This window comes from Vipera berus, assembly GCF_964194415.1.
Source record: "Vipera berus genome assembly, chromosome: 5".
Lineage (NCBI taxonomy): Eukaryota > Metazoa > Chordata > Lepidosauria > Squamata > Viperidae > Vipera > Vipera berus.
Window position 1 is genome coordinate 3,763,322 of NC_138207.1, and position 24,699 is coordinate 3,788,020.

The 24,699-nt window shown below is 46.8% G+C and overlaps 1 protein-coding gene across 1 annotated transcript in view; it reads left to right on the forward strand.

Moving 5' to 3' along the window:
- Positions 1–4,298, forward strand: part of ARMC9 (armadillo repeat containing 9) — a 136,232-nt gene extending 131,934 nt beyond the window's left edge. Inside the window, exons 24-25 of the mRNA XM_081329439.1 lie at positions 1,579–1,748; positions 3,153–4,298. Coding sequence (XP_081185565.1) covers positions 1,579–1,748; positions 3,153–3,175 — 193 coding nt within the window. The 3' untranslated portion in view covers positions 3,176–4,298. The remainder of the gene's footprint in view (positions 1–1,578; positions 1,749–3,152) is intronic.
- The last annotated feature ends 20,401 nt before the right edge of the window (positions 4,299–24,699 follow it).

A 24,699-nucleotide genomic window follows, 5' to 3' on the forward strand; every position in this document is an offset into this window, starting at 1 on the left:
GTAAGATGTTCCGAGTAGCGCAGTTTTTTGTATTATTATTATTATTATTATTATTATTATTATTATTATTATTATTATTATTATAAATTTTTTATTCATTAAAAATGAAACTCAGTCAACTGAACACTCAAATTGACTGGCGCTAATGTTTGACATGGGTTGCTGCCAGCATCCTAGGTATCAACCAGGTATCTCCTTAAAATGGAAGATGTTCCGAGTAGCGCAGTTTTTTGTAGCTTTGCTGGGGTTATTGCAGGAAGCTGCAATTTCTTGAGGTATTTTGCAAAGTTTTTGGACATCGTTCCCAGTGCCCCGATGACAATGGGGATCACTGTTACACGTTTCATCCATAATCGCGCAGTTTTGATGGCCAGGTCGTGGTATTTCGTAATTTTCCCCAGTTCTTTTTCTTCGACTCTGGCATCTCCTGGTACAGCGATATCAATCAGCTGTACGCTTCGGTTCTCTATGGCTGCAATATTATTATTATAATATTATTATTATTATTATTAATCATCATCATCATCATCATCATCATCATCATCATGGCACAGTCAGCCAGATGTTCAGACTGGATTTGGCATTTTTGTCTACCTATCGAGTCCTTACCAACGACCTGGGATAGGCAGATGTGGATGTTGGTCGGTATTACAGATCTCGTCGCAGGATGGAAGCAGTTCCTACTAAGGCCGCCTTTTGCAATCGACTGATGGCGAATTTGTCAATGCCGATGACGGTGTCCAAGCGGTGCTCCAGTTGTTTTGGGATTGCACCCAAGGCGCCTCTTACTATTGGTACCACCCTTGCTTGCCTTTGCCACAGTCGTTCTATTTCCATTTGTGGGTCTTTGTATTTTGTGATCTTCTCTGGTTCTTTCTCGTCTCTTCTGCTGTCTCCAGGCACTGCCACGTCCACGATCCAGACTTTTTTGTCTTTCTTATCGACAGTTGTTAAGTCCGGGGTGTTATGTTGCAGGTGCTTGTCTGTTTCAATTCTGAAGTCCCAGAGCAGTTTAACTCTTATCATTTTCTATGACTTTCTCTCTTTTATGATCCCACCAGTTCTTGCTTGCAGGCAAACGATACTTCTTGCAGATCTTCCAATGCGCCATTGTGGCTACTTTGTCGTGCCGCTGCTTGTAGTCAGTCTGTGCGATCTTCTTGCAGCAGCTCACCAGGTGGTCCACTGTCTCTGCAGGAGGAATGTCACTCAGGCGGCACTGACTGTCTGTTGCTGTCTTTGTACGCATTTGTCCTTAAGGCTGGGTCTTGTGCAGCCAGAATTAGTCCCTCGGTCTCTTTCTTCAACTTTCCTGCTCTTAGCCATTGCCAGGTCTTGTAGTAGTAGTAGTAGTAGTGGTGGTGGTAGTGGTGGTGGTGGTGGTGATGATGATGATATTGGAAGGGACCTTGGAGGTCATCTAGTCCAACCCCCTGCTCAGGCAGGAAACCCTATACCACTATTCTCCTCTGTTAAAACCTGGTCAGCTTCTCCCTATCTTCCTCTCTTCTCCCAAGTCCCCAAATGAAGAAGCTGCTCAAAGTTTTCCTTGCTTTCTTCTTCCTTTATTTCTTGCAGTGAATTCCATCTGGGCTTTGCCGGCAAACCCAAACCATCCTGCGTCCCAGACTTCCAGAACATCCGGCCTGGGAGAGGGAAACTCCCGGCCATCGCCCCCCAGTTTTGCCCGTCTGGACCTCACCCATCCCTTCGCCCCAACTCTTCGGAGTCAGCAAGACACAAGCAAAGTAAGGACCCCCCCCCAAAACTAAAAAAGTCAATATTTTTTTTGTTTCGCCACGTCATCTGTGCTTCTTCGAAACGTTTTGATTTCTTTCCTGGTGAACTTCTGACAGATGGGTGTCCTCCAGATGTGCTGGCCCAATTCCTCAGGTTCTCTCTGCTACTCATTTAGCCTTTGACCGATAATAATTTCGTCCACGTGAATATCACAGTCCAGTCGCCCAGGTGCTGACGCCAGCCCTTCGGAGTCGAGCCAAGAAAATAGGGCTCAACTTTTGCAGCGCGAGAGGTGCCACCTCCACGCGGTTGAACGTTTCTAAATAAAGCTCCATTTGATATCAGTTAGCCATTTATTGGCTTTCTCCTCCATGATTGGGCAAGCTCCGTTTTGCAAGGCATCATGTTTTGTTGTGCTCTGGAGCATATTGATAAAAAGGAGAATATTTGTAGCTCAGGGTTGAAACGGGGGGCCTTTGGTGCTCTCTTGAGCTGGGTGGTTTCCTTGCAGACGTTTCGTGACCCAACGAGGCGACGTCGTCAGTGCTAGGAGGGAGGGGAAAGTTCCACCACCACTAACAGGGAAAGCTACTAGTATACATAAACAGAGAGCAAATCCCCCTCCCTCCTAGCACTGATGGTGTTACCTACTTGGGTAATGACATGACTGCAAGAAAGCAACTAAGCTGAGAGAGCATGAAGGACCCCACCGTCCTTTCCCTTTTTTCATCCTCCTCCTCTCACTGATGATGTTCCCTAGTTGGGTCATGAAACGTCTGCAAGAAAACCACCCAGCTCAGAGAGCACCAAGGACCCCACAATCCTCCTCCTCCTCCTCCTCCTCCTCCTCCTCCTCCTCCTCCTCCTCCTCCTCCTCCTCCTCCTCCTCTCCCTTGTAGTACTGATGATGTGGCCTAGTTGGGTCATGAAACGTCTGCAAAAAAACAGCCCAGCTCAGAGAGTACCAAGGACCCCACAATCCTCCTCCTCCTCTTCCTCCCAGCAAACCCCACTCCCTCCTAGCACTGATAATATTACCTACTTGGGTAATGAAATGCCTGCAAGAATACAATCAAGCTCAGAGAGCAGCAAAAACGCCACCATCCTCCTTGTCCTTCCTTCCTTCCTTCCTTCCTTCCTTCCTTCCTTCCTTCCTTCCTTCCTTCCTTCCTTCTTTCCTTCCTCCCTCCCTCCCTCCCTCTCCTCCTTCCCCCAAACCCCCACTTCCTTCTGGCACTGATGACGTTCCCCTAGTTGGGTCATGAAACATCTGCAAAATGGCTGGGGAATCCTGAGGGCTGAAGGCCCTCCGTCTCCAAGATGCCAAAGTTGCTCTAGCAATTTCCGATTTCCGCTTTAACGGACAGCCTCTCCCCCCCCTCCCCCTCGTTCTCTCCCTCTCTCTCCTGCAGGCAGCCATCCTTCTAGGAGGTGAGGACAGGCCCTTTCCTCAAGAGCCCCCAGCTCGAAGACAGCCCCCGTCTGAAACGGGAACCCTGGCATCTTCCTGGCACCCCCGGCTAGACCCAGCCGGAGGTTAGCGCAGAAGGCCGATACTCTACACCCCGTGGCTCGGAGACCATCTGATAAGAGGTGGCTTTTTTGGGGGTGGGGGGGAACTCGGTCGAAAGACGGGATCCTTTTTTCCGGAACCGGAGATGTCCAAAACGCCCGTCCCGCTTTCAGCCGCATACCCACAGCCTTTTGTGTCCTGAAAAAACGACAATAAGAGCCGCTGCCCTCGTGGGACACGCCGAAGAACCCTTCGTCTGAAATAGAGAACGGAGCTCTGGCTAATCTGTGGGCCGTGACTGGCCGTGATTCAAGGTTTAGCAGAACTTTCTGCGGGCTTCAATGGGCGAGACCGGGATAAAGGAGGCGTTTTTCAGAGAATTGCAAGAACCGGAAGAGACATCTAGAAAGTTCCACGCGGGGGAGGCTCTGCCTTCGATCTCTCAACCAGTCCTTCTTCCTGAGGTATGACCTCAAGAAGATCCAGGACAGGTGGTTCTCGAGCCACGACCACAGTCGAGCCCAAAAAATTGATCTGGCTCCGTGAAATATTTCTCAAAGGAGCTTTGCCCCGTTTTGCGTCTTTTTCTGGCCGCAGGGGTTAAGCGGATCACCGCATTCGTTAGGTTAGCAACCCGGTTGTTAAGTGAATCTGGATTCCTCGTCGACTTCGCTTGTCCGGAGGTGGCAAAAGCGGATCGCCTGACCCCTGCAGCCCGTCACAAATATGAACCAGTTGCCAAGCGTCCGAATTTTGATCACCTGACCGTGGAGGAGGAGGAGGCTGCGGTGGTCGTTAAGTGTGAAAAACGGTCGTAAGCCACTTCTTCCGTGCCGTTCGTAACTTTGAGCAGTCACTAAGTGGACTGTCGTAAGTCGAGGGCTGCCTGTAAGATGGCGGTTGCGGGGAAAATCCGAACTTACCCCAGGAAGACGGGAACGGGTGCGAAAGAAACTCAAGATTGCTCTCTATTGATTCTCTTTGGCATACGAAGGGAGGGAAGGGGGCGCGCGGTCCGATCCTGTTAGGGTAGCCTGTGTCAATAAAGGAGGTTACCGGAGGTGTTTTGTGCCTGTTTTCTGACCTGGCCTACCTCAAAGGGCTGACGGCAAAGGACGATGGGCTGGCAGTTTCCCCGTCTCAGGGCTGCTCTGCCATCCGATTCGAATGCAAATGCAGGCTCTGGCTGAACTCAAGGATGGATTTGTGTGATAGCAGAAGCCGAAAGCTCACATCAGAAAACCCGGTGGGACATTGGGTGGGCGGCTCCCCTGTGTTTGAGGGCAAGTGGGGGTGGATAGCAATAGCAGACTTATATACTGCTTCACAGTGCTTTTACAGCCCTCTCTAAGCGGTTCACAGAGTCAGCCTATTGCCCCCAACAATCTAGGTCCTCATTTTACCGACCTCGGAAAGATGGATGGATGAGTCAACCTTGAGCCGGTGAGAATCGAACTGCTGGCTGTGGGCAGTGAATTAGCCTGCAATGCTGCATTGTTGAAGGGAAGGAAGGAAGGAAGGAAAGAAAGAAAGAAAGAAAGAAAGAAATAGCAATACTTAGACTTATATACCACTTCACAGGGCTTTACAGCCCCTCTCTAAGCGGGTTACAGAGTCAGCCTATTGCCCCCAACAATCTGGGTCCTCATTTTACCGACCTCAGAAGGATGGATGGATGGATGAGTCAACCTTGAGCCGGTGAGAATCGAACTGCTGGCTGTGGGCAGTGAATTAGCCTGCAATGCTGCATTGTTGAAGGAAGGAAGGAATAGCAATAGCACTTAGACTTATATACCACTTCACAGGGCTTTACAACCCTCTCTAAGCGGGTTACAGAGTCAGCATATTTTGCCCCCAAGAGTCCGGGTCCTCATTTGACCGACCTCGGAAGGACGGAAGGCCGAGTCAACCTTGAGCCGGTCAGGATCGAACTGCTGGCAGTGAGCCGTGAGCGAGCCTGCAATGCCGCGCTCTGACCACCGGGCCACCCACCCCAACTCCTGTATAAAAATGTCTCTCCACCTGGGCAAGTGGAAGACCTGGAATTCTGGGCAGGGGTGATAGTCGCAAGTTCGAATTTGGGTTGTAGCAGGCCCTTTTTCTTATTTTGAACCATTGTTAAGTGAGCAGACGCTACGTTGAGGCCTTCCTACGCGAGGGCCAGGTACGCCTCCTTTTTCAAAGCCCAAATGCTCATGTCTTCTGGAGGCTCGGGCAACTGGAGACCACATGACTGCTTCCCCCCTTAAGCCAGCCCATATTAGCTTTCCAAAATTCCCTGGCCTGCTGCGTGACGAGCACATTCCCGTTGTCTTACTGGAGGAGCATAAAGAGAGTCCATTCGGTCTAGAGGTGAAGGCACCCGGCTAGGAAGCGGGAAACCACGAGTTCTAGTACCGCTTTAGCTAACGGAACCAATGGATGCCTTCAGACGTTGTGGGAGCTTCATCACAGGACGCTTTCAAGAAGAGACTGGAGTGTCATCTGTCAGAAATGGTGTGGGGGTCTCCTGCTTGGGTGGGTGGGGTTGGACTAGATGACCTACAAGGTCCCTTCTTACTCTGTTATTCTATTCCAGGGGTCCTCAACCTTGTCAACTTTAAGACTTGTGGACTTCAACTCCCAGAATTTGCTGGCTGAGGAATTCTGGGAGTTGGAAGTCCACAAGTCTTGAAGTTGACAAGGTTGAAGATCCCTGTTCTCTTCTATCTTTGTGTGTTTCCACGCTTCGGTGCCAGCTTTGATTTGACCGTAGTGGGCACCATGGCCTTTTTGGACCATCTGTGTGGACCTCTCTGGATCTTCTCTCACCGCAGCAATTTTAGCCAACTCTGGAGAGGACTTCTCCTCTGCTGTGTCTCTTTGCTTGGCCCAAATCTCTCCCATCTCTTTTCATGACGTTTTTCCTGCCCGTCAGGCATCTGCTTCTCTCCGGAAAGTTGAGGATGACAAAACCGGTCTGTTTCCAAAGAAGTCACTCATTCCCGGAGGATCTGCTGAGTAGGGAATCGACTGGCTTTTGGCTTTTAATAAGCCCTTGGATAAACGGTAATAAGCCCTGAGATAAACAACCCCCGTAAGGGCTTTGGCGAAATGACTGACCGAGGAATAGACGGACAAACTGCTATTATTAAATCTCTCGTTTCTGGAGAAACCCCGTTATTTTTTTAAAAAAAATCTCCTTTTTCTTGGCAAAGGGAGACCGTGGGAATATTTGAAATGACCATTGGCTTGTCTCTGCAGTGGGAGCACACAGGAGACACCCTTAGAAGTCAAAAACGTCAGGACTTTTCCCACAGACATCACAAATGCAGCGAAATGGACTCCGTCAGCAGCCAGAATATATATATATATATATATATATATATATATATATATATATATATATATATATATATATATATATATATATATATATATATATATATATATATATATATATATATATATATATTTTATTACATTTATATACCGCCCTTTCCCGAAGGACTCAGGGCGGTTTACAGGGTATTTTGTTTTTAATCACCCTGTAAACCGCCCTGAGTCCTTCGGGAAAGGGCGGTATATAAATGTAATAAAATAAATAAATAAATAAATAAATAAATAAATATATTTTCTGGCTGCTGACGGAGTCCATTTCGCTGCGTTTACACAACAGTAGCTGGGGCGGTGACTTTAGTCCTTGCCTCAAATTAGACAAATGACGAGATACACAGGTAATCCTCGACGTACGGCTACGATGGAGCCCCAAGTTGCCATCGCTAAGCAAGACAGACGATAAGTGAGTCGTGTCCCTGTTTTGCGACCTTTTAAGCACATCTGGCTGGGAAGCTTGGAAATGGCGGTCCCTGGGACGCTGCAACCGTTTGTAAACACATGCTGGTTGTCAAGCGCCCCGGGTTTTGACTGCGTGACAAGGGGGATGCTGCAGAGGTCCTAACTGCGAAACCTGGCTCATAAGTCACTTTTTTCAGCATCGTCGTAACTTTGAACGGTCCCTAAATGAATAAGTCAAGGACTAGCTGTCTTACAGTTTGCATTCTATATTGTTTGCAGAATAAAATGCAACCGTCGGTACATATGTAAAACTAGAAGCAGCAGCTCCCTCAACACAATCATAGAAATGGAAGCTTCGTTGGCTGCCTTCTAACAAAATGAAATACAATGGTGAAAAAAGTAAGGTTCTACATTTAGGCAGGAAAAATCAAATGCACAGGTATAGTATAGGTGGTACCTTGCTCAATAATAGCAACTGTGAGAGAGATCTCAGAGTCCTAGTGGACAATGACTTAAATATGAGCCAGCAGTGTGCTGCAGCTGCCAAAAAAGCCAACACAGTGGTAGGCTGCATTAACAGAGGGATAGAATCAAGATCAAGTAAAGTACTAATACCACTTTACAAGGCCTTGGTAAGGCCACACCTGGAATATTGCATCCAGTTTTGGTCACCACGATGTAAAAAAGATGTCGAGACTCTAGAAAGGGTACAGAGAAGAGCAACAAAGATGATTAGGGGGCTGGAGACTAAAACATATAGGGAACGGTTGCTGGAATTGGGTATGTGTAGTTTAATGAAGAGAAGGGTGAGGGGTGACATGATAGCAGTGTTCCAGTATCTCAGGGGCTGCCCCAAAGAAGAGGGAGTCAAGCTATTCTCCAAAGCACCTGAAGGCAGGAAAAGAAGCAGCGGATGGAAACTAGTCAAGGAGAGAAGCAACCTAGAACTAAGGAGAAACTTCCTGACAGTGAGAACAATTAACCATTGGAACAACCTGCCTCTAGAAGTTGTGGATGCTTCATCACTGGAATTTTTTAAGAAGAGACTGGACAGTTATTTTATTTTTTTATTTTAATTCCATTTATATCCCGCCCTTCTCCGAAGACTCAGGGCGGCTTACAAGCTTAGCAGTAGCCTTCATTCTATGTATATTTATTTTTTTATTTTATTTTAATCCCATTTATATCCCGCCCTTCTCCGAAGACTCAGGGCGGCTTACAAGCTTAGCAGTAGCCTTCATTCTATGTATATGCCTGCTTATTAGGGCTTTCACACACACCCCAAGCGGCATTATTACAAAGTCAGCTTAATTGCCCCCAACAATCTGGGTCCTCATTTTACCTACCTCAGAAGGATGGAAGGCTGAGTCAACCTTGAGCCTGGTGGGACTCGAACCTGCACTAATTGCAGGCAGCTGGTGTTACTTAAGGAGGCATTAGCCCACTGCTCCACCAAGGCTCTGAAATGGTATATAGGGTTTCCTGCCTGAGCAGGGGGTTGGACTAGATGGCCTCCCAGTCCCCTTCCAACGTTGTTATTCTATATTCTGTAAACATATTGTGTATTCTTACCAGCTGGTTTTTCTGCATATTTCATGGGTGCTGCATGCCAGATCTTGAGCAGCCATTTCAGTCCTGCTACTGATTTTTATTTATTTATTTATTTTTTGGTGGAGATCTCAGAAAATAAATTGCCCCAAGATGGCCCCACCAAGATTACCTTGTTTGATCTCGGAAAACTAAGCAGAGCAGAACTGGGAGAGTACCAGAAAATCCCAGGAGAAATTGAAAACACATCCTTGGGGGGGGGGAAAAAGCAAGGCTGAATAAATTTCTGGGCAATTGTCAAAATAAATGAATTATACATGACAGCCGAGTGCTGAAGTCATGCTGGAGTCAAAGGAAGGTTTAGCTTTTATCAGAGGGGGGAGGGGGAAAAAGTTCCGGAAGTTAACGGCCCACAGAGAAAAAAAATTGGGATGCAAATGAGATTGGCTGGGTCCTCCAAACGCTTTTAATCTGGTTAGTGAATTAAGCGGCTTTCTGGGTTGGCACGGAAGAAAAACATAGAAGAGTCAACTTGATCCAACTTGTTAGGCTCAGACAGCATGGGACGTCAGAAAATCAACAAGCCAGGTTAGTGCTGACCAAAGTCGGTGTATCAATAGAAGAGGAGCTTTGTAGCTCAGGCTTGACATGAGGGGTCCTTGGGGCTCTCTGAGCTGGGTTGTTTTCTTGCAGACGTTTCGTGACCCAACTAGGCAACATCATCAGTACTACAAGGAGGAGGAGGAGGACTGTGGGGTCCTTAGTGCTCTCTGAACTTGGTGATCTTCTTGCAGACATTTCATGACCCAACTAGGGAACATCATCAGTACTACGAGGAAGAGGAGGACTGTGGGGTCCTTAGTGCTCTCTGAGCTTGGTGATCTTCTTGCAGACATTTCATGACCCAACTAGGGAACATCATCAGTGCTAGAAGGGAGGAGGAGGAGGAGGAGGACTGTGGCATCCTTGGTGCTCTCTGAGCTGGGTGGTTTTCTTGCAGACGTTTCGTGACCCAACTAGGCAACATCATCAGTACTACAAGGAGGAGGAGGACTGTGGGGTCCTTAGTGCTCTCTGAGCTTGTTGATCTTCTTGCAGACATTTCGTGACCCAGCTAGGTAACATCATCAGTGCTAGAAGGGAGGAGGAGGAGGAGGAGGACTGTGGCATCCTTGGTGCTCTCTGAGCTGGGTGGTTTTCTTGCAGACGTTTCATGACCCAACTAGGCAACATCATCAGTGCTACAAGGGAGAGGAGGAGGAGGACTGTGGGGTCCTTAGTGCTCTCTGAGCTTGGTGATCTTCTTGCAGACATTTTGTGACCCAGCTAGGTAACATCATCAGTGCTAGAAGGGAGGAGGAGGAGGAGGAGGAGGAGGAGGAGGAGGACTATGGGGTCCTTGGTGCTCTCTGAGCCTGGTGATTTTCTTGCAGATGTTTCATTGCCCATCGGTGGGAGGAGGAGGAGGAGGAGGAGGAGGAGGAGGAGGAGGAGGAGGAGGAGGAAGACGACGACTGTGGGGTCCTTCGTGCTCTCTGAGCCTGGTGATTTTCTTGCAGATGTTTCATTGCCCATCGGTGGGAGGAGGAGGAGGAGGAGGACGACGCCGACGACTGTGGGGTCCTTGGTGCTCTCTGAGCTTGCTTGTTTACTTACAGACATTTCATGACCCAACTAGGGAACATCATCAGAGCTTCAGCATCAGTAGTAGAACACTTTTTCATTTCCCCCCCCCTCACCCCCCAAAAAGCTCTGTGTAACATTGCTGGGCAGGTTTTTTTTCTTTTTCGTTCTTATTTTTTGGAGCATTCTAACGCACCTCCTTATTGATGCAGGCCTTGAAAACGACAATGTCTTTCGGCTGTGCGTTTGCCGGACGAGAGTAACATTCTCCCGGCTTTCAGAAGGTGCAAAGTTCTTTAGCTGAGTGGTTTCAATTGCCACTGAGTGGTTTCAATTGGCCTCCCATCCCCTCGCCATGTCTGTTATTTGTTATCCGAAGTTCAGATTGTCTCATTTTCTGGGTTCTGGAAGGAGGAAACAGCCTTTTGGGAAATGTCCAGTTGACAGAAGATTTTTTTCCCCCCTGTTTTCTTTTATGCCCTGTCCTTGTTCTATTCTTATTTGCAACCTCTCCGTGCAGATTCTCCGTATTGACGGCTCCCCTTTTAAACCACCTCCTTCAATATTTAATTGCTTTCCCCTTTTTTCCCAGGTTTTGGCGGGTGAGAGGGATGTTTTGGCTTGAAACGGGAGCTGCAAGAAGCCGCGGTGACGAAGCTGCGCCTTTTCTATTTCTGAAAGTCATTTTTTTTCTTATTATTATTATTTTTAATTTTGTCATCTTTGCTGCTCTGAAGTCATCTGGAAGCAAAAATTCCCTTCCAGGATGAGGAGCTGAGCTTGGCCCCTGTCGGCTGGCAGCAAATGGTTTTTCCAATGCTTTTTTTGTTCCCCCCCCCCCGGCTTGAACTTTGCAAATCTTCAGCGATGGCAAACGGGTTTCCATCCGCTTTCTTCTCAGAAGGTTTAAGCTCTTGCCCCGTTTAAATTGAGCCCGCAAAAAAATCTCCTGGCGGGATATTTTCTGAGCTGGCCCTCTTAAACGGATGAATAAAGGGGAAGGTGTGGTCCTGGCCTGTGGATTGGACAGCCATTCGCCTGAAATGGTCTAGGGTTTCCTGCCTGAGCAGGGGGTTGGACTAGATGACCTCCAAGGTCCCTTCCAACTACTTCTTCTTCTTCTTCTTCTTCTTCTTCTTCTTCTTCTTCTTCTTCTTCTTCTTCTTCTTCTTCTTCTTCTTATTATTATTATTATTATTATTATTATTATTATTATTATTATTATTATTATTATTATTATTATTATTATTATTATTATTATTATTATTATTATTGCCCCAGATCCCTCAATCTACCTTTTAGGGTTTTTGCTATTGAGAAAAACGAAAGACTGGAGACTGTGGATGGAGGAGGAGGAGGAGGAGGAGGCAGCAAGGGGAGAATAAGAGAAGGAGAAGGAGAAGGAGGAGGGGAGGGGAGGGGAGGGGAAGGAGAAGGGAAGGAGAAAAAGGGAAGGGAAAGGAAGAGGAGAATAGGATGCTTGGTGCTGTCTGAGCTTAGTGTAGACCTTTCATGACCAAACTAGGTAACATCATCAGTGCTAGAAGGGAGTGACGTATGCAGGAGGGAGGGAGGGAGGAGGAGGAGGAAGAGGAGGAGGAGGGGGAGGGGGAAAGAAAAAAATGGGGGGCCTTTTAAGTAGGAAATAGCTTGTCTGAATCGTTCTACAAGTAGTCCTCTACTTACGAACACCATTGAGCCCAAAACCTCTGTTGCCAAGTCAGCCGGTGGTTCGGTGAATTTTGTCCCACTGTCAAGTTTCCGACGTCTGGGCTTTTCAAGTGACTGGGAGGCACAGTTTACCTTAAAAATCCTTTATTTAGCCTAAGACACCGGCAAAGGCTTGCTGGAAGGAAGCTGGAATCTGAAAACTCCGCCCCTTGCACAATATTTGGTTGCATTTATTTTAATTTTTGTATGTTATGTGCTGCATATTGTGTTTTAATTGCCCTGTACACCGCCGCCCCCTCCCCCAGTCCTTCGGGAGCGGGGCGGTATATAAATCTAATAAAATAAATAAATAAATACATTAAAACTCGATTCTCCCCCTTTCTAATTCTGTCATTCATCATATTCTCTAGTTAATTTAAAGACTCAGTTTCCCTTCCGTTAGGAAACCCCCGCCAAGGCCTTATCTTCTTTAGTTAGAGATGGCCTTGAAGGTGCAATCCTCCTCATCCCCCCTCCCGACCTTAAACTAAATGTCTTAAAGCAACACACAAGTTGAACATATGAAATGGCTCCTTCTTCCCCTCTTGTCAAGCAAGAAGATTCGATGTTAGCAGCCTTGACAAATAGCTTGTCCGAATCGTTTTACAGCTAGTCCTCTACTTACGACCACAACTGAGCCCCAAACCTCTGTTGCCAAGTCAGCCGGTGGTTCGGTGAATTTTGCCCCACTTTACAACCGTTCCTGCCACAGTCGTTAAGGGAATCACGGCCGTTAAATTAGCAACGCAGTGGTGAAGTGAATCTGGCTTCCCCATTGACTTTCCCTGTCGGAAGGTCGCGAGAGGTCACCGCACAACTCCGGGATGCTGGGCAACCGGCGCAAGTACCTGCCAGTGGCCCAGCGTCTGAATTTTGATCACATGACCGCAGTGAGGCTGCAACGGTCGCAAGTGCGAAAAGTCCCCTCACGGCTTGCCCAGAATGCAACGGGGTGGGGCGGAAGAGACACTCGCGGAAAGAACCCCCCCCCAAAAGCAGCTTTCAGAGGTTGCCTTGCATCCAAGGGAGGGGGCGCACAGGAGGGGCGTTCCCAGGCACCAAGTTTGTGTGTGTGTGTGTGTGTGTGTGTGTGCGTCTTCCTGACTCGGGAAAAGAGGTCCTTGTTCAGAGCTCGGCTGCTTGAATGGATGCTCTGTGCTCCTCCGTCCCTCCAGCCAGATGTTGAAGCAGATGTTGAAGCAGACGCCAAGGCCACGCTGGGGAAAGGGGGTGGGTGCGGGACCAGCAGTGGGTGCTCCAGATGCGAGGAGGGATGAACGAACATGTTGAGACTCTGGAAAGAGTGCAGAGAAGAGCAACAACGAGGACCAAGGGGACTGGAGGATAAAACGTACAAAGAACGATTGCTGGAATTGGGGATGTCCAGTTTAATGAAGAGAAGGGCGAGGGGGGACATGATAGCAGCGATCCAATAGGGGCTGCCCCAAAGAAGAGGCAGTCAAGCTCTTCTCCAAAGCACCTGAAGGCAGGACAAGAAGCAACGGATGGAAACTCATCAAGGAGAGAGTTTTTAAGAAGACGCTGGACAGCCACTTGTCTGAAATGGTGTAGGGTTTCCTGCCTGAGCAGGGGGTTGGACTAGATGACCTCCAAGGTCCCTTCCATCTCTTATTCTATTCTTTTCTGTTCTATTATTTCTATTCTATTCTTTTTCTGTTCTGTTCTGTTCTATTCTAGTATATATTGTATTCCATTCGATTCCAAAGGAGAAACTTCCTGACAGTTAGAACAATTAATCAGTGGAACCACCTGCCTCCAGAAGCTGTGAATGCTCCAACACTGGAAGTTTTTAAGAAGAGACTGGACACCCGTTTGCCTGAAATGGTATAGGGTTTCCTGCCTGAGCAGGGGGTTGGACTAGATGACTTCCAGGGTCCCTTCCAGTTCTATTATTATAGAAGATCATGAAATCGGGTTGGTCACGTGATCGGCCTGCTTCCCTCCTCCCCCCCGATCACGTCTTCACGAGGGGGATGAGCAAGCTCCATGATGGTCGTAAGTTGAGGACCGCCGGTAGTTTGAACTCTCAAACTCTCACTAAGCTTCTTTCCTTACGCAGGTGATCCTCAACTTGCAGTCCCAAATCTCCGGCTGGACTTCAACTCCCAGAATTCCCCAGCTAGCATTAGCTGTAATGTATCCTACAGCAGCAGAATAGAAAAGGAAAGGAAGACACCAGGTGATCACTCCTCTGTTCTGCACCGCGAAGGAAAGAATCAGATGGCGAAGATATCTCACCTGTTGGTCCTCTTTCCCCGTCCCCCCCAATCCTTTTCCTGCATTAGTGGGTCCTTTGCGGTATCTCACCTGTTGGTCCCCTTTCCCCCCCACCCCCCAATCCTTTGCCTTCATTAGTGGGCTCTTTGCAGTTCACTCAGCATCTTGTGTTAGTGTAGCAGCAAAATCTGAAAGGCAAGGAAGAGGAAGAATCTTCAAGGGGTGGGGGGGGCGTATTCCAACCAAATAGACTTTTGCAGAACAAACTGTGATCCCAGCTGAGTAGAATGGATCCATCTGACAAAGTTTCCTTCGTTTTTATCCATCCCGGGAGCAACGCAACGAATTTCGTAGCTCTCTGCTCTCCGCAGGACCGTCTTCCTGCCTCAGGAGATAAGAAAGCCAAGCCAGAAATTAATTCAGACAGAAAAAGGGAGATGCGGGTGAGAATCTCCCCTAACCCACCAAGGGCTTCCAGAGCAGCAGGAAAAGTGGAGAAAAGTTGTCTTGCTTTTTACACACCAGCCAGAGATGACTTTCTCCCGCGTGATTCTTTTCGAATCCACTCCAACATGCGTTCTGCAGGGAAATTGTATTTAAAAGGATTTTCGAATGTAATGTTTCGCAACCTTGGCAGCCTTAGGAATGGGTGGACTTCAACTCCCAGAATTCCTCAGCCAGCATGGCTTTCATGCCTGAAGTGGGACTAGAACTCCCCGTCTCCTGGTGATTGGCCCAAGGTCACATGGTTGCTTTTCATGCCTAAGGCAGAACTAAAACTCCCAGTCTCCTGATGATTGGCCCAAAGTCACATGGTTGCTTTTCATGCCTAAGAAAGGACTAGAACTCCCAGTCCCATGGTGTCGGGTCCGTAGTCACCCAGCCTGCTTTCATACCTAAAGCGGGGACAAGAACTCCCAGTCTCTTGGTGATTGGCCCAAAGTCACATGAATGTTTTTATACCTAAGATAAAGACTAGAACTCCCAGTCTCCTGGAGATTGGCCCAAAGTCACATGATTGTTTTTTATACCTAAGATAAAGACTAGAACTCCCAGTCTCCTGGAGATTGGCCCAAAGTCACATGATTGTTTTTTATACCTAAGATAAAGACTAGAACTCCCAGTCTCCTGGTGATTGGCCCAAAGTCACATGATTGTTTTTTATATCTAAGATAAAGACTAGAACTCCCAGTCTCCTGGTGATTGGCCCAAAGTCACATGATTGTTTTTTATAACTAAGATAAAGACTAGAACTCCCAGTCTCCTGGTGATTGGCCCAAAGTCACATGATTGTTTTTTATATCTAAGATAAAGACTAGGACCCAGATTGTTGGGGGCAATAAGCTGACTTTGTAATAATGCCGCTTGGGGGGTGTGTGAAAGCCCTAATAAGCAGGCATATACATAGAATGAAGGCTACTGCTAAGCTTGTAAGCCGCCCTGAGTCTTCGGAGAAGGGCGGGATATAAATGGAATTAAAATAAATAAAAATAAATAAACTCCCCATCTCCTGGTGATTGGCCCAAAGTCACCCAGCCGGCTTTCATGCCTAAGTCGGGACTAGAACTCACTGTCTCCTGGTGATTGGCCCAAAGTCACCCAGGCCAGCTCCCAGTCTCCTGGTGATTGGCCCAAAGTCAGGCAGTTGGCTTTCATGGTGAAAGTGGGTCTAAAACTCCCACTTTCCTGATAACTGGTCCAAAGTCACCCAGCTGGCTTTCACGCCTAAGGCGGGACTAGAACTCCCCGTCTCCTCGTTTCCAGGCCAGTATTTTAACCGGCACAGAAGCCGACTCTTCAGCGCTGCTCCTCGTTCCACGCAGTTCTACGGATCCTGTAAACGGGACCTCAAGACAAAAGCTGCAAGGCACATCCACAAAATGGAGCCTTCCTAATACCTGCTTACCTTTTCAACCTATCCCGGCACAGAGGCTCCTTAAACATGAAAATAACAGACCAGGTAAGGAGTGCTTAGAAAGCCTTAGAAACAGGCTGGTTTCTTCAAAACGAGAACCACACGGAAATAAAAGTAAAAAATAAAATAAAATACTGGCAGCAGTTTTTAAGGGTTGAAAAACAGGCGGATTATCTCTGGCTGGAGATCTCCCATCCGTCAGCCCTTGAGCTGTCAAGGAACAGGGTAAGGTGTATCGCCTCTCCATCTTTAAATTCCTTCTGGCTTTCAAGCTCTCTTAATTTGTTTATTTTGGCTGGGGATCAATTTAGCCGGTTCGCTTCGGCTCCGAAGGGAAAAAGATCTCACACCCAGAGGTGGGAAACTAGCAAAAGAGCCCGCGGCCCAAAGTGGACCCAGTCACCCAGTCAGCTTGCATGCCTAAGGCGGAACTAGAACTCACCGTCTCCTGGTGATTGTCCCAAAGTCAACCAGCCAGCTTTCATGCCTAAGGCAGAACTAGAACGCACCGTCTCCTGGTGATTGGATCAAAGTCACCCAGCTGGCTTTCCTGCCTAAGGCGGGACTAGAACTCACCGTCTCCTGGTGATTGTCCCAAAGTCAACCAGCCAGCTTTCATGCCTAAGGCAGAACTAGAACTCACCGTCTCCTGGTGATTGGATCAAAGTCACCCAGCTGGCTTTCCTGCCTAAGGCGGGACTAGAACTCACCGTCTCCTGGTGATTGTCCCAAAGTCAACCAGCCAGCTTTCATGCCTAAGGCGGAACTAGAACTCACCGTCTCCTGGTGATTGGATCAAAGTCACCCAGCTGGCTTTCCTGCCTAAGGCGGGACTAGAACTCCCATCCTCCAGGTTTCTAGCCTGTAATTTATTTATTTATTTTTTTAAAAGGTTAAAAAAAGAGAAGAACAGAAAATTAAGACTTTTGTATGAAGGAGGCCAACACACTCCGCCTCCCCCCCTTCTGATTTAGTCCTTCGGGCTTGGTGTGAGATGTGCACACAGGAGTTGTGTTTGGTCAGTTCAGGCACAGACTGGGAACTGAGGCCATCGTTTGTTATCGCCGTTCGTCACTCAAAAACAAATATTCCAGGTTGTACTTCCCACTTAAAGCAAACACCAAACCTGGTTTATCGCACAAATGTGCATGCAGAAATAATTGGGGCTCCTTCCCACAATCGAGTGATTCTTTTTAAAGAGAAGCAGCGTTCCAGCAAATGGGGTTTTCCCTACGCAGAGCATCTGTTCGGTGGTCACTGATAAAGTCAGGGAATAAATCAAAGGATGGACAAGCACCTCACTTCTTGCTGCAATGATTGTCTGCATTCACACAGTGGGGGAGGAATGCTGGCTTAGCCTACAGTAGCCAGAGATCAGGAGCCAGGTGGCGCGCACACACACAGACACAGACACAGACACACACACACACACACAGACACACACAGTGGGTTAGGTCGCTGAGCTTGTCGATCAGAAGGTCGGCAGTTTGGTGGGTCGAATCCCGAGTGCCGCGTAACAGAGTGAGCGCCTGTTACTCGTCCCAGCTTCTGCCAACCTAGCAGTTCGAAAGCACATAAAAAATGCAAGTAGAAGAATAGGGACCACTCCGGTGGGAAGGTCACAGCGTTCCGTGCGCCTTTGGCGTCTAGTCATGCCGGCCACATGACCACGGAGACGTCCTCGGACAAGCGCTGGCTCTTCGGCTTCGAAACGGAGATGAGCACCGGCCCCTAGAGTCGGAAACGACTAGCACACTAGGAGCCTGGTGGCACTTTTCCCAACTGATTTTTTTTTACAATTTCAAAATAATAATAACAAAAAAACACATTGCCTTTGAAAAAAATAGAGGATCTTGGTGGCACCTTTTCCCAGTCCAATTTTTTTATTTCAAAATGAAAAAAATATTTTTATTTTGAAATTTTTTTTAAAAAAATGTTGCCTTTGAAATATAAATATATATATATATGCAAGTACAGGAGGTACTTCTGGTGTACTGGGGTTGGACTAGATGACCTCTAAAGTACCCCCCCCGAACTGTATGTGCAATGATACCCCTGGAATCCTGACTCTGAGCACCACCTCAGTGCAACTGCTCCTTCCTAGGACAGACTCTTCTTTCTCAAATAAGAAAAAAAAATGTTGCTGGATTTCAGCAACCTGGTTAGGAAGATTCCTTTCCAACACAACCGTTCCCAGCAGCACGTATGTTGCCTTTCACTTGCAACACCGATTGCTACCCGCAACCGTTAACAGGGCGCAGGGAAAGATAGCATCAGATGCAGGCAAAAGCCTGGAAACAACCTCCCCACAACACACACACCCCTTTCTTCTTCTTCTTCTTCTTCTTCTTCTTCTTCTTCTTCTTCTTCTTCTTCTTCTTCTTCTCCTTCTCCTTCTCCTCCTCCTCCTCCTCCTCCTCCTCCTCCTCCTCCTTTATCCAAAGCGTAAAATAGAATTATCTCTGCCACTGGGTGCAAAACTGTTTGGATTTTTTTAAGGAATAAGGGCTGCCTTCATCCCGGAGATGGGCAGTAGTGTTAACGGAATTGGAAGGGACCTTGGAGGTCTTCTAGTCCAGCCCTCTGCTCAAACAGGAGAGACCCTATACCAGGGGTAGGCAACCTCGGCTCTTTTATGACTCAGGTATTCTGGGAGTTGAAGTCCATGAGTCATAAAAGAGCCGAGGTTGCCTACCCCTGCCCTATACCATTCCAGACAAAAGGGCTGTCCGGCCTCTGCTTAAAAGCCTCCAGTGGTGGTCCACCCACAACGAGTCAATTCAATAGGTTTACCAATTCAGTGTAAGTTAAATGTGGCAGGCCTGTTGACTGTAAAGGCAAACTTAGCGTTTTACCCGACTGCTTTTTTCGCCATTTTTTTATGCTTCCTTTTAAAACCTGGCCTGTTCATGTCCCCCTTTTTTTTTGCAAAGCAAAGTTTCCTAAGGCCAATCTGCATTAGCAAATCAGATTGAGTTCGCGACGGATGAGATTTACAGAATACAGAACAGCGAAGTTGGAAGGGACCCTTAGAGGTCTTCTAGCCCGACCCCCTGCTCAGACAGGAGACCCTTTACCGTCGCAGACAAACGGCTGCATTTCTACCTGCAGGGCTGCTTATCAAAGGCCCAGTAGCCCTGCCAGGGAATAAACGTAGCAGTTCAACCTGTTTCCAAGCTCAGTTGGGCAGTGACACGAGGCTGCTTCAGACCTTTACGGTGTTGCTAAAAAATAATAATAAAAAAAGGAATGTTCTCACGAGGTGCCCAGATAGAATCTGCAGCCGGTAAAATAGCTGCCTCTCCTCGCATTCCTTGTGGGATTAAACGAGTTAGATTTCTGCTTTGATAAAAGGAGGTTTAATTCCCCCTAAACGAAATCTCTCCTGTGCTGATGGGTTGCTGGACCACGCTGGGATTCCTCGGACTGTGGAATTGACCGAAGTTCCTATAAGCAAAAAAAATCCACGGGCGGGAAATCCCTTTGCTGTTTCTCCCACAATACAGGGGAGTTCCCGACTTGTGACCGCAACGGAGCCCGTCGTTTCCTAAGCGAGGCAATCGTTTGCTCCATTTTACAATCTTTATTATTATTATTAGTTTGGCCACAGTTGTATATAGTGAATCACTGCAATTGGTTTTTTTTAATAAATATTTTATAAATCACTGCAATGGTCGAATAATTATAATTATATTATTATAATAAAAATGACAACAACGGAATAACAGAGCTGGAAGGAACCTTGGAGGTCTTCTAGTCCAACCCCCTGCTCAGGCAGGAGACCCTATACCATTTCAGACAAATGGCTGTCCAGTCTCTTCTTGAAAACTTCCAGTGTTGGAGCATCCACAGCTTCTGGAGGCAAGGAGTTCCACTGGTTAATTGTTTCTCCTTAATTCCAGGTTGCTTCTCTCCTTGATTAGTTTCTCCATCCCTTACTTCTTGTCCTGCCTTCAGGTGCTTTGGAGAATAGCTTGACTCCCTCTTCTTTGGGGCAGCCCCTGAGAGATGGAAGACTGCTATCATGTCCCCCCCTCGTCCTTCTCTTCATTAAACTAGACATACCCAATTCCAGCAACCGTTCTTTGTATGTTTGAGCCTCCAGTCCCCTGATCATCTTTGTTGCTCTTCTCTGCACTCTTTCTAGAGTCTCAACATCTTTTTTACATCGTGGTGACCAAAACTGGATGCCGTACTCCAAGCATGGCCTTACCAAGGCCTTGTAAAGCGGTATTAAGACTTCACCTGATCTTGATTCTATTCTAGATTCTATGCCTAGGACTATGTCGGCTTTTGTTAAGTGAATCATGTGGTCATTAAAGGAATCTGGCTTCCCCCATTGACTTTGCTTGTCAGAAGCTGCTTGGGAAGTTAACAGATGGGGATCACCAGGACATGAGTGCATCCAACGTAAGTTCATGCCAGTTTCCAAGCATCTGAATTTTTATCACGTGACCAAGGGGGAATGCTGCAAAGGTCGTAAGTTGGAGGTCAGGTCCTAAGTTCTTTTTTTTCAGTGCTGTTGTAACCGAGGAAGATGAGCGGTTACTAGGCATATTCAATGGAATATTTAAAGATTAAATATATATTTTAACTGTGGTTAAAAAGAATAAGAAATCTTGGGAATGAATACATATTAGCTGGGAGGAATGTACATTTTAAGTTGCATTTTACTCTTTATGTAATAATAAACCTTTATTGTCAAAGTACAACATGTGTACATTGAGATTAGCTGAGCCTCCCCCCATGCTCTCTCCCCCCAACACACAGTGACAACAAACCCTCCATCCTACCACACTATGTGAACCAACAACACCACACACCACACACCTCCTAAGTCAATTCTGCATAAGATTATGTCCCATTTAAAAGCCTAACAGCCCACGGATAAAAGCTATTTTTCAGCCTGTTGGTACGGCTGGCTATATTCCTATATCTCCTACCGGATGGTAGGAGAGTAAAGAGATACCGTCCAGGGTGTGAGTCATCCCTGAGAATCTTCCTCACTCTTCCAAGGCAGCGAGCCCTGGCGAGGTCATCCAGTGGTGTCAGGGGACAGCCCACAATGTCTTGTGCTGTGCTCACTACCCTCTGTAATACTTTCCTATCTGCGGCTGTCAGACCAGCATACCAAACCACAATACCATACGAGAGGACGCTCTCTATAGTAGACCGGTAAAAGAGGGTCATTAGCTGTGGCTCAGTGGGTTAGGACGCTGAGCTTGTCGATCAGAAGGTCGGCAGTTTGGCGGGTCGAATCCCGAGTGCCGCGTAACAGAGTGAGCGCCTGTTACTCGTCCCAGCTTCTGCCAACCTAGCAGTTTGAAAGCATGTAAAAATGCAAGTAGAAAAATAGGGACCACTGCGGTGGGAAGGTAACAGCGTTCCGTGCGCCTTTGGCGTCTAGTCATGCCGGCCACATGACCACGGAGACGTCCTCGGACAAGCGCTGGCTCTTTGGCTTTGAAACGGAGATGAGCACCGGCCCCGAGAGTCGGAAACGACTAGCATGCATGTGCGGGGGAACCTTTACCTTTACCTAAAAGAGGGTCATTAGCTGTTGTTCTACCCTGTTCTTCCGCAAGACCCTAAGAAAGTGAAGCCTCTGTTGGGCCTTTCTAGCCACCTGAGTTGTGTTAACTTTCCAGGTCAGATCTTCACAGAGGTAGACTCCCAGAAATTTAAAGGAGGAAACTCTCTCTACACAGTTCTCTCCGATGTATATGGGGCAGGTTCCTCCTTTTTTCTCCGGAAGTCTAATACCATCTCTTTCGTCTTGCCAATGTTTAGGTACAAGTTGTTGTTACTACACCATATGGATAGTTTTTGTACCTCCGCCCTATATGCTGTCTCATCCCCACCTGTAGTAAGACCCACCACAGTTGTATCATCAAGGTTGACTCAGCCTTCCATCCTTCCGAGGTAGGTAAAATGAGGACCCAGATTGTTGGGGGCAATTAAACTGACTTTGTAATAATGCCGCTTGGGGGTGTGTGTGAAAGCCCTAACAAGCAGGGATATACATAGAATGAAGGCTACTGCTAAGCTTGTAAGCCGCCCTGAGTCTTCGGAGAAGGGCGGGATATAAATGGAATTAAAATAAATAAAATAAAATAAAATCTGCGAACTTGATTATCGCAGTGGATAATGTGTCTTTACTCTTGCTCTCTTCTCCTTTTCGTTTTTTACCTATTCTTTAAGAAATGTAAAAAGTGCTGGGATGGTTTATATGGGAAGAATGGATTTAAATCTTTAAATGTAGTTAACTGTCGAGAAAATCTTAATCAGCAAGAATACTTTGAACTTAATGGGAGAAACAAATCTAAACAAGGAATGTAACAGGATATAAGGTGAGGCAACCGGAATGATTAGATAGAAAGGAAATATTATATTGATGTGATCATTATTTCTAGGAATATTGTGGGGGGAATCGTATATGTAACTGTTATTTATCAAAATAATTTTATTTCAAGGTTTGCAAAGAAGACATTTTGGGGATAAGGGGAAATCAACTAAAGGTACCGTGTGGATTATGGATTATAGAAACCAGTTGTTAATGATTTTTCTTTACAAATGTAAACTCGGCAAACACACTGTTTACCAACTATTAAGTGATTTATGTTTTTTTAAAAAAATCAATAAAATATATGGGGGGAAAAAAAGAACTACAAAATAAATAAAAAGGAATTTAGAAAAAAAACAAACTTCAAACGGTCACTAGATGAGCGGTTGCAAGTCGAGGACCTTTACGGATGCCCACTTCCCTGCTGGCATTGAATAATAGACTCTTCTCCTAAACATACTTCCCGTTTCCAGCCCACGAAAGTGATTCGTCCCAGACAATCCCTATCAATCGCTTCCCACAATATAGATAAAAATTTAATTTACCGAACTGCTTTGGTTGCTGGCCAAAGCTGCAAGATGGGATTAATATTAAAAAATTCAATATTGCAAGAACAGCATTTCTGGGGTTTGTTTTTTCCTCTGCTGGACAAGGGCGTGTACCCTGGACGGAAATCCTTGCCGTGCCACTGTGATAAAGCAAAACGGGGGTGCAGGCAGTCCTCGACTTACGACCATTCCATTTAACGACCGTTTGAACTTACAATGGCACTGAAAAAGGGGGGCTATGACCGTTTTTCACTCTTACGACCGGCATCCTCATGGTCACGTGATCAAAACTCGACAACCTGGCTCATATTTATAACGCTTGCAGTGTCCCCTTTTGCGACCTTCTGACACGCAAAGGTCCACGGGGAAGCCAGGGTCACTTCCCAGCCGTGTAGCTAACTTAACAGCTGCAGCAATTCACTTAGCAACGGTAGCAAGAAAGGTCATAAAATGGGACAAAACTCACTTCACTCACGTCCTTGCTTAGCAACGGGAACTGCGGGCTCAGATGAGGTCGTAAAGTTGAGGATTACCTGCACTTCTTCCTTCTTCGTGCTGTATTTCACGCTCGCTGGGGAATTCTGGGAGTTGAAGTCCACAAGTCTTAAAACTTGCCAAGGTTGGAGACTCCCGATCTACAAGATTTAGGAAGATGTGGAAGAGTTTAACTTTGGTTTGTTTGGGGTGACTTAGTATGTGCAGAAACACCCCCAATTGGTCAAGGGGGAGGGAAAATAGGTTAAAAACTGGATCTTGAAAATAATAATAATAATAATAATAATAATAATAATAATAATAATAATAATAATAATAATAATAATAATAATATAATGTTGGAAGGGACCTTGGAGGTCTTCTAGTCCAACACCCTTGATCTCTACAATAGAGGCCTAGTTCACATATGCCAATTCAGCAGCCTTGGTATCTGGATATCTTCAGGACTGGAGACTTGATAGTTTAATGAAGAGAAGGACGAGGGGTGCCATGATAGCAGCGTTCCAGTATCTCAGGGGCTGCCCCAAAGAAGAGGGAGTCAAGCTATTCTCCAAAGCGCCCAAAGGCAGGAGAAGAAGCAATGGATGGAAATTCATCAAAGAGAGAAGCAACCTAGAACTAAGGAGAAACTTCCTGACAGTGAGAACAATTAACCAGTGGAACTACCTGCCTCCAGAAGCTGTGAATGCTCCAACACTGGAAGTTTTTAAGAAAAGACTGGACATCCACCTGTCTGGAATGGGATAGGGTTAGGCTGGGATAGGCTGGACTAGAAGGCCTCTAAGGTCCTATGATCTTAGGATCTTATGATTAAGGAAGGAAGGAAGGAAGGAGCGAGCAATGGGTGGAAACTTGTCAGAAGGAAATCCAACTTAGAACTGAGGAGAAATTTCCTGACAGTGAGAACAATTAATCAGTGGAACGGTTTGCCTTCAGAAGTTATGGGTGCTCCATGACTGGAGGTTTTTCAGAAGAGATTGGACAACCCTTTGTCTGAGATGGTACAGGGTCTCCTACTTGAGCAGGGGGTTGGACTAGAAGACCTCCAAGGTCCCTTCCAATTCTGTTATTCTGTTATGGAGGATGACTTGGTCCAAGGGTGTCCAAGACTTGTAGACTTCATGTTATGTATCCAGGTACAAGCATCTGCATAGCAGCAGCCACCAGGGGGCATTGGCCTGGACGGTTTTGGCGGGAAACCCAGTTTCGGCGGGAAACCTAGGGCCAACCCCATTGGCTAGCTGCCTAC